This window comes from Branchiostoma lanceolatum, chromosome 10, assembly GCF_035083965.1.
Source record: "Branchiostoma lanceolatum isolate klBraLanc5 chromosome 10, klBraLanc5.hap2, whole genome shotgun sequence".
NCBI classification, from domain to species: Eukaryota; Metazoa; Chordata; class Leptocardii; order Amphioxiformes; family Branchiostomatidae; genus Branchiostoma; species Branchiostoma lanceolatum.
Genome location: NC_089731.1, coordinates 14,224,887 through 14,238,420, shown reverse-complemented (window position 1 = coordinate 14,238,420; position 13,534 = coordinate 14,224,887). Strand labels below are relative to the sequence as shown.

Genomic DNA, 13,534 nt, shown 5'->3' with positions numbered 1-13,534 from the left:
ATCCGGACCAATGTATTTTATCCACTCACAACATCAATGACCCCTACTCATTTTGAAAAGTGTTGTGATGCTCGTTCCATGTGCTCAAGATGACCTCGGGAACCCCATTTAATGTCCTATCCGAGGGACGTCCCTAACCAAAGCTAGATACTCATTTTCACCCAAGTGAAGTGAGGAAATTCGTGTTAAGTGCCTTTCCCAAAGGACAAGTCAGGGGACCTCTAATTTGAACCCTGGACCTGGAAAACGATGGGAGGTCACATCTGCATGTCATCCCTTATGCTCAAGAGCTCCAAATTTCCTCACTCCAAAAAAGATTAGTAAATATACTTAGCTTTTGATCCAGATATGCTCTCAGATGGAACATATAAAGTCCTGCAGTAGATTTCTTCATAACTTGTTATGCAATGCTCTTTTGTGATGATAAAATTTGCACAGTCAAGTGAAGGCGATGCTCTTAACCTTTAGCACACTGAAGTAGCCGTTTGGCACCCCATTCTCTATTGTTCACAGAGTTAGGCAGCAGGGAGAAGGTTAAACTGACCTTGTCTCCTCGGTAGATCTTCCCGTACCTCATGATGATGATGCGCCCTGTACAGTTGATGCCTTTATCAACAAGCTTCTTAAAGTCCTCCATTCTGCCATAGTTTGCGTAAACTAGTTTACCCTGAAAAGGATGGCAGACAACATTAGTGGCAACCAGAGCAATATTAGGGCTCAAAATATAGAAATAAAAAAATGCTGAAATCTTTATGGTAGTGACATTTACTAACACTATTTAGCACATTTGTGCAATAACTTCATACTTAGAGCATTTTCAAACCTGCTGTACGATAAACCCCTTAGTTCCGGAAGCCTACAAAAACCCTGGCAACGATTTTCATTGAGTCCTCACATCACAACGACGTCATATTTTTGCATCATGGACGTTGCTATACATTGTGATAGTGTTGTTTGAACTAATCATGTATAGAAATGACTAAATAAATTGACTTTCAAAATTCAATTTTTGGGCCCTAATATTGCTTGGGTTTCCTTTAAGAACATTGGCATAGATTCCATGGAGAAATTTCAGTTCAAAAAATGATTTGCATTACCAGAAATAAACAGCACAGGAAATACAACCCATGCTGCTGTTTGTATCAGTTAGCTGCATCTAAGAGACAAATTTAAGGTCTCCCCACTGGCTAAATTGGCTTTTTGACTTTTCATTGTTTTCTCATTAACAGAATAAGAAAGAACTGTATACATAGGTTTACTGAATATTGATAGCTGGTAATAAAAGAATTCTAAATCTGATGTTTTGGACCATATGGATGACGTCATCAAATTCTATTGCCCTTAATATGATTTTTTTCTAAGAGAAAATACAGCACTTTGATACATAACACTGCAATGAAACTATCTTTTCCATGTGCATAATGATAAAAGCTACAAACGTACGTTCGCACAAATTGATATCTACTTATCATCTGTAGTTATGAAAAATAATTTTTTTAATCATTCAAAAATTATTTTCTAATAACTATGGATACTTCATAGATATCAATTTGTGCCAACGTACGTTAACTTTGTAGCTTTGATCATTATGTTTATATTATATCAAATATATGCAGTACTAACAGCAGTTCTTTATTACTTGTACTTCATTAGTGAGAAAACAATGGAAAGTCAAAATGCCAATTTAGCCAGAGAGGAAACCTTAAACCACACGAACTGGTTTCCTCATATGGGGATTTTGCTCACAAACTGTCTGTCATTGCATAAGTCCGCTAAGAATAGAATGCGTTGGAGCGAAATTCCCGGAAAACCCGGAGGAAGCAGGTGTTTGATTACAATCTGACTGATTTACGACAGATAAGTACAAAATAAGCCGTGCATGTGGTATTTTTTACACAAATGAGGAGGGGAATAGCCACCGACATTGTATAGCAATATCCAGAAACGGTTGCTGGCATGTGTGCGACCGCGGGGGAAAGTGAATACCCGCAACACGCCAGGGCTCCGTGACACTGGTAAGAGTTCGGGGAATGTCGTTCGAGTGCATTCTATCATTATAATGGTTTATTTATTGGTCAGAAATCACCCGTGCAATGTGAGCATTTCTATTGCTGAATTGATGCACGGTTTACAGGGTTCACATAATACACATTAATTGTACATGTACATTATGATACAAATTGGTACATATTTGCTCCACACTTGCATTTTGTTAAACTGTGGCAAGGGTCTGGGCGGCAGCCATTCGGCGCCATTGACCTCAATACGACCTTCCCTAACCGAAGTCAGGTACCCATTCACACCTGGGTGGAGTGAGGAAAGTCGTGTAAAGTGCCTTTCCCAAGGGCACATGACACAGGACCTCTTGGTTCTGAGCCGAACGCTCTGCTGTTACGCCACACGATCCCACGGACGTGCGCGATTAGATACTACTAGTAGACAGCTTGTGAGTAAAATCCCCGCTAAACCAACTTGTGTGGTTCAAACTCGTCTATTCTAAAACAGTATTTTACCTCCACTGTCCCATTAGGGCTGTAAGCGTTGTAAGGCTGAAACAGTGAGAGATCGCTGTACTGTTGACCGGTGGTGTGAAACAAGGTGTTGTCTCCCTCCACAAAGGACACAGTGTTGGGTTTGGTCCTGTAGGTGGATGAGAAAGGGAAAACCTAAATTCAAGTCTGCTAAAATAATAAAACTTACTTACTAATGGACGATACAATTCATTTTATGAATTGGGTGTAAACTCAAGCAAGAATTTGTCAATATACAATGTCATGTAAATGAAATTATGACATTAATTTCCTATTGAAAAAATGTACATGACTGTCAATGTCAGCTATTTTGACATTTTACTCCAGGACCTTCTTTCTTATTTATCTCATTTTTCAGTTTATTATTTAAAAGTAACTCTCTGAATTTAACCAGTCAAGTGGCTTTTGAGCCATGTTTTTTGGTTTTAGCTTTAGCCTGGGTGCCATCCTCCAAGGTATAACTGCTGGCTCAATTTTTCACTTGCTAATCCATGGTTAGCAAGCAGCTACTACAGAGGATGGCAACCAGGCTAGGTGAACAATGGCAAATAAAGAAGAAAAAAAAGGTAAAAACCTTGCTCCTTAAAGCAGATATCTTATCACAGTAAAATCTTTGAAACTTGAAAATCAAAACACAGAAAAACCTCTCCAGACAATCGTGTTAGAATTGCGCCCCCGGGTGGAATTCTTGTGAACTGCAACAACGGATATGATGTCGCCGATCCCAGACTACACCGCGCCCTGAGACTTCGGCAGAGAACGGTCGCGGCGACAATTGAAAGACAAACAAATGTAGCTCACCTGTCTGGATATGACAAGAGAACTTTGTAACGTTTCAGCTGGGTGGCGTCGAAGCCAAAGTCTCGCAGTTTTTGTCGGATCTGCCGCGCCATGGCTAAACTCTCGCTTGACCCACCAACGTGTGACTGATTTGTTAACCATCTGTAGAAAAGACAGTTAGTTAAAATTTTAATTAAAATCCTCCCACACCATTATTGATGTATGGGGCGGTGCCCATCTCCGTTTCATAGCCCTGGGCCACACTGTGGTGCAATCACTGTAGCAGGGGGCTAGTCCACTGGCAGTGAAGTGTGTTTAACTTTCATACTACATGTATTTCAGAAGTATGTACCATTTTTATAAAGTCTTTGGTATGACTCAATGCGCCTCTTGTCCAGAAGTGCATTGGGGCTTGAACCCCAGTCCTTCTGGTCCAGGTAATTTGAACCAGATGTGGTGAGAGATAGAAGCGCAGACCACTACACCACAGGGACACCCGTAGAAAAGACAACGAAACATAATTATTTAAAGATGCATATCTATGTTGTATTTACTAAACATAATTCCACCAGGGTACATAATTCTGCCACCCTGAAAAAATCCGTCCACACAGATCTCCAACCCAACGTCCCCTAGAATAATGCACTCAAGACTGTATATCTAAACTGTGCATCCCTTGGGGGTGCTGCACTAGAGATCTCTCAAACCCAGTGTTTTTCAAAGGGCACAGCATTGAAATGTGTTGCCCCTCCTTCCATTGCCTTTTACCTACCCAACCGAAGTCGGGTGACCATTTTCAAACCCGGGTGGAGTAAGGAAAGTCCCGTTAAGTGCCTTTCCCAAGGACACAACGTCTAGCCAGGAATGCCGGGAATCAAACCTGTGACCTCTCAATCTTGTGTCTGCTCAGCCTATACTACTCAGCCATTTGATGTCACATACGTAACAGTGGGTTTCAAGTGCCTCCAACTGACCAGTCTAACTGGTCTAGACATTTTAGCCTAGTGGTTAAGGCATGCGTGCCTGTGATCTGGCTGCCCGGTTTCGGCGCAGGTTCGAATCCCGGGGGCTAGGAGACTGTTTCAACTCGCTTCTTTGTTTCACCGGTACCCAATTTGGGGCTTGAACCCACGACCCTGGGATTAAGAGTCCCATGCTCTACCAACTGAGCTAGTTGGGCGCCAGTGAAACAAGAAGCGAGTAGAAACAGTCTCCTGGCCCCCAGGATTCGAACCCGTGCCGAACCCGGGCAGCCAGATCACAGGTACGCACACCTTAACCACTCGGCTAAAAGGTCTAGACCAGTTAGACTGGTCAGTTGGAGGCACTTGAACCCCACTGTTACACATACAATGATCCATATAAGATTCCATAAAAAACTCATGATTCCTGCCCTTTTTACCTGAGGTTCGTTTCGATGTTTTCTGGTCTCATCTTGTGCATGAGCTGCTGACTGATGTCCTGACTGTAGTCCTGCTGTAGACTGTCTAACACCTTGGAGGGGACTCCGTGAGTGCTGCGGCGTATCACGTACCCCAGGATCAGTCCGAACACGAACAGCGTGCCCAGCACCAGGATCCTCAGGACGAGACCTTTTCTGCCTGAAAACCAACCTGCAATAGTTTTTGTTAAAAGGTGAACTGAAATATCATGGACGTTGTATTTTAGGCAGCATTTGTGTGTCTGTCTGTCTGTCTATGTGTGTGTGTGTGTGTGTGTGTGTGTGTGTGAACAAGATAACTCAAGAATGGCTGGATGGACGCCCGTTCTCATTTTAATGTACAAATTGCTGTGGCCAGCCTTCACAATTTGATATCACTGATTATCAGCCAAATTATGGGCACCATCGATGCTTTCTTCATTTTCCCACAACACCTACATGTATTGTTTCACGAAAAATGCACCACTGTGACAACATTACTTATGGGTCTTGACTTAGAAGAAGTTAGAGCAATGGGTGGCCTAAAAACCGTTGTCTTCTGAGGAGACATGCAAAATTCAAAAAGCTGCCGAGAATGTAACAATTCAGTTCAGAGAATGACCGGTTAACTGGTGAATCCAGCTACCAAGGCCCTCTGACAAATCAAGTCAGATCGCTCCGGTCACTGTTCTTGTACGCAAGGTGGTTTATAATGCCCGTCACCAAATTCTGTAACTTCTGTTACCGTTTGAAGTATCAGTGGTTATATCATTTTCCTAAACGGCTCGTAGCATCCAAAACTTTTACACATGATAGATGATCTTGAAGTGATACCTCCTACAGAAAGACTACAGTACCATAATGCTGGTATGTTATATAACATAGCAGTTATACTGACACTGATAAAGGTAAAAAAATGACATTGATGAATTGAGAATCTGAATGTCTTCCAGAAGATGAGCATCTTAAAGAGAATCCCATTCCAAGAACAACTCCAACAAATCAATCAAACTGACAACATCTTATCCTTCCTTCAGGACAAATGTGATCTTAAAAGCTATTTAAGGAACCAAGATACAGGTTCACTCTTAAGGCAATAGTTCTCAGTGCATTATCTGTTTGCGATGACAGAGGCATTCATAAAATCTACGTCTATTCTTCTGTAAAGGAAAGGAAAGGAAAGTGATCTCGAATCAGTTAAGCTTAAATGAACTTAATGAACAGATGAGCTAATCTTCCACTGGTCATGACAGAGAAGACAGACGCTATGTACAGTATTTACAGGTTCCTTGTACCGGGGAAATTCCCCTAGCTCTTTTTGACAAGCACAATGCACAGTGGACCACGGCTTGACGTCCCGTCCTAAGGACTGCGACCCTTTCCGGTAGCGTGCATGTCGGGTGAGCGACACAGCCGGGATCGAACCCGGGGCTTCTAGTTCCAGAGGCAAGATTGCTAACCACTGGACTACACACGCTCTAAGTATGTCAAGTATGCAACAATTGTAAGATTTAGGTTTTCATGCCACGTATTATGATGTATTCTTTTTCTGAAATCCAGATATATCTTTCATGTTTCTTATCAGAGATGAAGAAAGAAACAGAAAATAGAAACATTGATTACTAATATAATCAAAATGAGTTACACACTTTTGAAAACCTATAGCATAGCCAAAAGGTTAGATTTAAATCTGCTTTATAATCTCAAGAATTCCAATAACACGTTTTTGACTTAAGACATAGCAAATGCCATCTGAAGTATCTGATAAAAGGAGATTAAGGACTGGATGTTCTTAGTGTGATGATAGCAGATAACAGAGTCCTTATCTATGGAGCAGCAACTGTGCGGACGCTGACTGAATATAGAACACCACACATGTTTTTTGCCATCTCATTCTACGGTAGCGTGCTTAGTCCAGTGGTTAGCGATCCTGCCTCTGGTACTAGAAGCCCCGGGTTCGATCCCGGCTGTGTCGCTCACCCGACACCCACACTACCGGAAAGGGTCACAGTCCTTAGGACATAACCTTTAGCCATTGTCCACTGTTCATTGTGCTTGTCGATAAGAGCTAGGGGAATTTCCCCGGTACAATGAACCTGTAAATACTGTATATAGCGTCTGTCTTCTCTGTCACGACCAGTGGAAGATTAGTTCATCTGTTCATTGAGTTCATTTGAGCTAAACTGGTTCTAAATCACTTTCCTTTTCTAGAAATATAGCTCAATCTGTATTCATAATTTATGCCACCATTATAACCAGAAATGTTATTTCACATTTGCCGAAACTCAATCTGTACTCATAATTTTTACAGTAATTTTTTATAGAAATATCTAGATTTATCAAAACTAAATTTGTACTCATTTGAATATCAATCCATGACAATGACTAGAACACATAAATATGCAATATAGATCAGAATGTCACTTTGGAAAACTTTTCAACTTTTTCCAACCTGTTTTTCTCCCACCTACACAAGTCATACCAAATGTTCCAAAGTTTCTAAAATAGAAGGTAGCTGTATATTTACTTGCTGTCCCACACATAAATGGGTTATCACCATGGTACTGAAATACTGTCCAACACACAGATGAGTTATCACCATGGTACTGAATTACTGTCCAACACACAGATGAGTTATCACCATGGTACTGAATTACTGTCCAACACACAGATGTGCTATAACGAATTACTGTCCAACAGATGAGTTATCACCATGGTACTGAATAACTGTACCACACATAATGTGCTATCTCCACGGTACTGAATAACTGCCCAACACATAATGTGCTATCTCCACGGTACTGAATAACTGTAGCACACATAATGTGCTATCTCCACGGTACTGAATAACTGTCCCACACATAATGTGCTATCTCCACGGTACTGATTAACTGTCTCACACATAATGTGCTATCTCCACGGTACTGAATAACTGTCCCACACATAATGTGCTATCTCCACGGTACTGAATAACTGTCGCACACATAATGTGCTATCTCCACGGTACTGAATAACTGTCGCACACATAATGTGCTATCTCCACGGTACTGAATAACTGTCCCACACATAATGTGCTATCTCCACGGTACTGAATAACTGTCCCACACATAATGTGCTATCTCCACAGTACTGAATAACTGTGCCACACATAATGTGCTATCTTCACGGTACGGAATAACTGTCCAGCGCCCAGATGAGTTACCACCATGGTACTAAATTACTGTCAAACACACAGATATGTTATCACCATGGTACTGAACTACCATCCAACACGTACATGTAGATGTGTTATCACCATGGTACTGAATTACTGTCCAACACACATCATGTGCTATCTCCATGGTACTAATTTACTGTCCCACACACAGAGGGGTTATAACCATGGTATACTGAATTACTGTCTAACACACAGATGTGCTATCACCATGGTACTGAATTACTTTCCCACACATAGATGGGTTATCACCATGGTACTGAATTACTATACCACACACAGATATGTTCACCATGTTAGTGAATTACTGTCCCACACATAATGTGTCATCACCATGGTACTGAATTACTGTCCCACACATAATGTGTTATAACCATGGTACTGAATTACTGTCCAACACACAAATATGTTATCACCATGGTACTGAATTACTGTCCCACACATAATGTGTTATAACCATGGTACTGAATTACTGCCCAATACACAAATATGTTATCACCATGGTACTGAATTACTGTCCCACACATAATGTGTTATAACCATGGTACTGAATGACTGTCCCATACACAGATGTGTTTTAAACATGGTACAATCCAATACACAAATGTGCTATCATCATGGTATTGAAGTACTATCCAACACACAGACAGTTTCAGTACAATGCTGAATTATATGTTATCATTGTTGCACTGAACTGAAATAATAACACATATTGTCTGTTTATCACAAATTAAATCCAAAAGAGAAAGAAGCTTCAAAAGCTGTCACACTTAAAGCATGAATAAACTTGCTGAACCATGAGGACCTAGTCCCTGTCAACGTTGCTAGTTGATGTATGACACAGCACAACCCTCTTCTAAAGGATCCCGTAGCCTTGTCCTGATCTGTGACCTGAGAACTTGTGCAATCTCCCGGCAGTTTGCCTTGAGTATGTGCCAGCCCTTAGCGATGACATATTGGAGCCCGTTGTGACAGGGTATCAAAGGTCTCCATCTAAGTTTCAGCAAATCCCTATGAATGAATCAGCTGCCCTGAGCTGACTCGAGGTCCAAAAAGTCCCCTAAACCTTTCAAATGGAAAATAGAACTCTCTTACTAATGGGAGCTCGGGCTTTTTTATCTCTGGGTTCAATATTTCTCTTTTGTGAATGCACTTGTCTTTCATCTGAACTGAACGCTTACTTCCCTCAGTTTTGCATCAATTGACGAAGGCTCCTTAGTGTTAAAACCACCAGCGAACAGATGCAAAAAGGTCATACGTGAAGACGTATGTCGCAATCCATCATTTTACGTTAGTCGGATGTCAGACATGTTGTTGACCTTGGGCGGTCATGACCTTGTAATCCAGGCTTTGCTGCATATTAAAACCATTTTTCTTACAAAGCTCCCTCCTTGCACCACGGGTTAGACATTCTCTCTGTAAAGTAGAGAGGCACCAGACTTGTAAGCCTTTTGTTGAGCCGACATGAATCATGCATTGTCAAAAGTTTTGCTGAGATTGTGCAGAAGCCTCAAAGTCTCAAGTTTGTGACAACCTGCTTTTAAGCAACTGTCATTTACTGACTTTTTTTACCTTCTCCAAGAAGGATATGTTTAGGGGTTGTATGTCTGTGTGTGTGTTGCAAGCATAATTCAAGCGTTTGACGGATCCTTCTGATACTTGTTCTCAAGTCTGTGACAATCTGCTTCCATAACAACTGTCATTACTGGCTTTTCTTACCTTCGCCAAGAAGGTTATGCTTTCGGGGCTATTTGTCAGTCTGTCTTTCTGTGTGTATGTGTTGGCAGCATAACTCAAGAAGCTTTCGATGGATCATTCTGATATTTGTTCTCAAGTCTGTGACAACCTGCTTTCATAATAACAACTGCCATTTGCTGGCTTTTTTTACCTTTGCCAAGAAGGTTATGCTTTTTGGGCTGTTTGTCTGTCTGTCTGTCTGTCTGTGTGTGTTGTCAGCATATCTCCGTAAGCTGTAGAGGCCTAGGGATCCTTCTGATATTTTGTATGTGGGTAGGGGTAAGGAAAATAAAGTTCAACTTTGATAATGGGCCTTGTAGCTGCTTTCTACAGCACTGCAGCAGAACTTCCGGTTTTGATGTCACATGTTATGGTCGTGATTTTTGTGTGGTAGGTATCTCTTGGGGTAGAGAGTAAGACATGTAAGTTTGGGCACTCTAGTGGATTTTTTTAACTGCAGGGGCCGATTTTGTATGAGACTTTGAAAGAGAATTATAACTCGAGAATGGGTTGACTGATTGTCATGATTTGTGGTATGTTTATGGAATATCTTTTAATCTTCTCCCTGTAACCAATACAAAATGGGGTGCCAAATGGCAACTTCTGTGCACTAAAGTTTAATACTGATGAATATAGGATATAGGTCTGGTTCTTTTTTTCACAACTAGTAATTCTCACCTGCTGACGTTTCGGTGTCTGTCAGACACCTTCCTCGGAATTATTCTACCAACCTGATGAAATTATTTTCTGATGAATATAGTTTTCAATCCAGCCTTGTTTGGTTTGAGTCAGCTCCAAACACCAGTAGAGAAGTGATGGTTGGAGAAAACTCAAGGCAAGCAAGTCTAAGGAATCTCTAGAATAACCCCTCTGTTTGGCTACGATTCTTTGGAATAGTAGATGTCAGATCTAGAACTTTAGCAAATACACATGTAGGTAAACCCAGAAGGTACTGTGCATACATGGGACTCTGGACAATCAGTCTGGCTGGTGAATTGTTTGCTATGATTTATCAATAATCAGCAGCAAAGTCAACTGTCAATATTAACTAGACACCTTTTAACCCTTGACCAGCTTGGTACCTCATCATTAGCAATGTGTTATAATGTTAATTGGAGTTGTTGTACAGTAGAAATCCTGAGTTTCTATTAGATGTTTGGTCAACGTTGCATCAGATTTTTTCTGACGCAACCTTTGGAAACTATAGACTGGATATCATCCTTATATATGCAAACATGACCTTATACGATACGTCCTGCTGAAGTGCTTCAGCAAATACCTCACTTCTTTGGTACGTATTGTTAACGCTTTGCTGTCTTAGCATGTACTAAGTGGCATTCCAAAAATCTTCCACATCAATCTCCTTACCTTCTGATCCGGGCTCTTTTGGCGCAATTTGTAGGTCTATGTTGTCGATGTCTCCGGCCCAACGACTGTACCCGCTTCTCTCACTCATGGAGAGGGTAGTACTTCCAGGCATGTTCGCTTGCTGCTGCTGCTGAAAAAACATCAAAAACAGAAACTCTTAAAAGACAAGATACTCACTTCTCTTCTTAAGCTTGACCTCTTGCGTTGTACCATCTTCTTCGTTCAACAGCCGCATGTCGTTGGTAGAAGACATGGCGCTTGTTCCACTGTCTGCGTAAGGGTTTGGTACCAAGTCCATGGACGTGACAGTATGTGCTGAACAAATACGAGAGACCTCCTATTTGGACAGGCCTTGGCCTCTGCAATGTTTTTACTGTTCTGTGAAGCTACAATTGATTTTATCCCAGCAAGAGAAGGTTGTGATCCCTAATCCAAAGAAAAAGAATCATGGTAGGAAATCGGATTCTAATGAAAGATGTGTGGGGAACTTGGATATGATTATGAAGCCTTTTTCAAAGACATGTGTGCCAAGGTCATGTTGCGGAGGACATGTGAGGACAAAGGAATTGTATGAGGCCTGACCTTCACGAACTGCTAGTCCTCATAAGGACCATACATGCAGATTTGTCCTTGAATTCTTTAATTTTAATTTCAATTTTATTAGAATTGCAACAGTGCAATACACCTGGGACACAGGCAGCTATTGCTGGTGCCGTGACCCACAAACATAAATATACCCTTTTTACACTTGGGGGAGTGAGGAAAGTTGTGTTAAGTGACTTTTTCCCAAGGGCACAAGATCGGTGGCGTCAGGGGTTTCGAACCAGGGTTCTGGGCCGAAAACCCTGCCGTTACGCCATACGACCCCACATTTTAAAAGAGAATGATTCAACTGACAAAAGAAAAACGGATATGAAAGTACACGAACATCACAGACTGCGCTAAACAACAGTAAGAAATACATTTCAGAAGATACATTTCTTTTTTCCGTGTACATGAAATATGGACCCCGATTCTGATAAGCGTTAACACTGCCGCAGGTTCAACTACTTATTTGGCCGTGGAAAACTTTTGTACAGGTAGCAAGAAAGATGGTATGATAGATTGGTTGTAATGGTCATAAATCATACTAGGCTAGAGGCATAACTTATGATGACAAATGGTCTTTTCCATTTATAGTTATTGTTATACCCTTCGGATACAATTTGCTTCACAATCAAGAATATATGAAGTGCAAGATTTTCTAGGTAAGAGATGTTTTAAAGGCAACCAAAGCAATGTTAGGGACCAATAAATGGAAATAAAAAAATGCTGAAATCTTTATTATAGTGACATTTACTAACACTGTCTAGCACATTTGTATAAAAACTTCATACTTTGAGCATTTTCAAGCCGTGCGAAAACATGCCATACGATATCGATGATCCCCTTAGTTTCGCAAGCCTACAAAAAACCTGGCGGCGATTTTCAGTGTGTTCTCACATTACAACGAAGTCATATTTTAGCATCATGGACGTCACTATACATTGTAATATAGTAGTATATACATTGTTTGAACTTAAATCATGTATAGAAATAAATTGACTTTCAAAATCCAACTTTCGGGCCCTAATATTGCTTGGGTTGCCTTTAATTTTGTTGTCAGACTTCGCAAAATAGAGATCTAGATATGATGGTGAAGAAATAAGGCAAGAAACTTTTGCAAGGATGAAGTCCGTATGCAAGACAGATGCTTAAGGATTCAGGTTCGGCTCTCAAAGGACCTTGTTAGAGGCTGGGAAAGTCTTGAAGAAGTTGGAACTGTCACCTGGACTCTGTTGAAAATGGTCCCTACGGTACTTGTATATACACTTGTCTAACTGAGGAGGATTGCTCAGTTTATACACAATTCTCACTGCAGTTACAAATGTGCCAAAAGGCAGTCCCTTGATGCAAATGTACCATTTACATGTAGATGCCACCTTGCAAGTTGATGGAATAGGGATAGAGCGGATAAAGAAGCTAGTGTGTGAGAGTTCAGTAAAGGTCGTCACCATGGTAACCAAGGATTCTGCCAAGATTTCAGGTGCACAATTACCATATGGTCCAGTCGTGGTTTTCTATTTTTAATTCTAGCCAAAAAGTTTTCAAGTGATAATTACTTTGACCTACAGTGTAGAAAACTTTTGATACCAAAAATAACCTATAGTGCAAAATAGTTATGTAATGCCATACACCACAAAGAAAGTAACTTTCGTCGACTTTCCACACATAATTATAAGCCTTACCGTCATCCTATTGTGCCGATATGCTGAGACTGGTTAAAAGAAATCTGGTTATACTAAAGCTTATCAGTCTGCAAATCCATCCATTCTCAGCAGCCAGTGTCAAAATCAATGCTAGATTAGCTTAATAATACTCCATCAGGCTTACAGTATACCACCAATAAGTGTCTAACATTAGTACCACCACCAGAGGCATTCCATTATTGAAATTCCTGCACCA

At 40.9% G+C, this 13,534-nt stretch overlaps 1 protein-coding gene and 1 non-coding gene across 2 annotated transcripts in view; both read right to left on the bottom strand.

The window, feature by feature from the left end:
• LOC136442987 (N-acetylated-alpha-linked acidic dipeptidase 2-like) overlaps positions 1–13,534 on the bottom strand; it is a 35,018-nt gene that overhangs the window by 12,999 nt on the left and 8,485 nt on the right. The window contains exons 2-6 of the mRNA XM_066440031.1: positions 11,051–11,180; positions 4,714–4,924; positions 3,333–3,473; positions 2,514–2,640; positions 545–667 (exon numbers count right to left, since the gene is read on the bottom strand). Of these exons, the coding sequence (XP_066296128.1) occupies positions 545–667; positions 2,514–2,640; positions 3,333–3,473; positions 4,714–4,924; positions 11,051–11,162 (714 nt within the window). The 5' untranslated portion in view covers positions 11,163–11,180. The remainder of the gene's footprint in view (positions 1–544; positions 668–2,513; positions 2,641–3,332; positions 3,474–4,713; positions 4,925–11,050; positions 11,181–13,534) is intronic.
• On the bottom strand, positions 4,419–4,491 carry Trnak-cuu (transfer RNA lysine (anticodon CUU)). The gene has a single exon. It is a non-coding gene; the product is annotated as a tRNA-Lys (tRNA).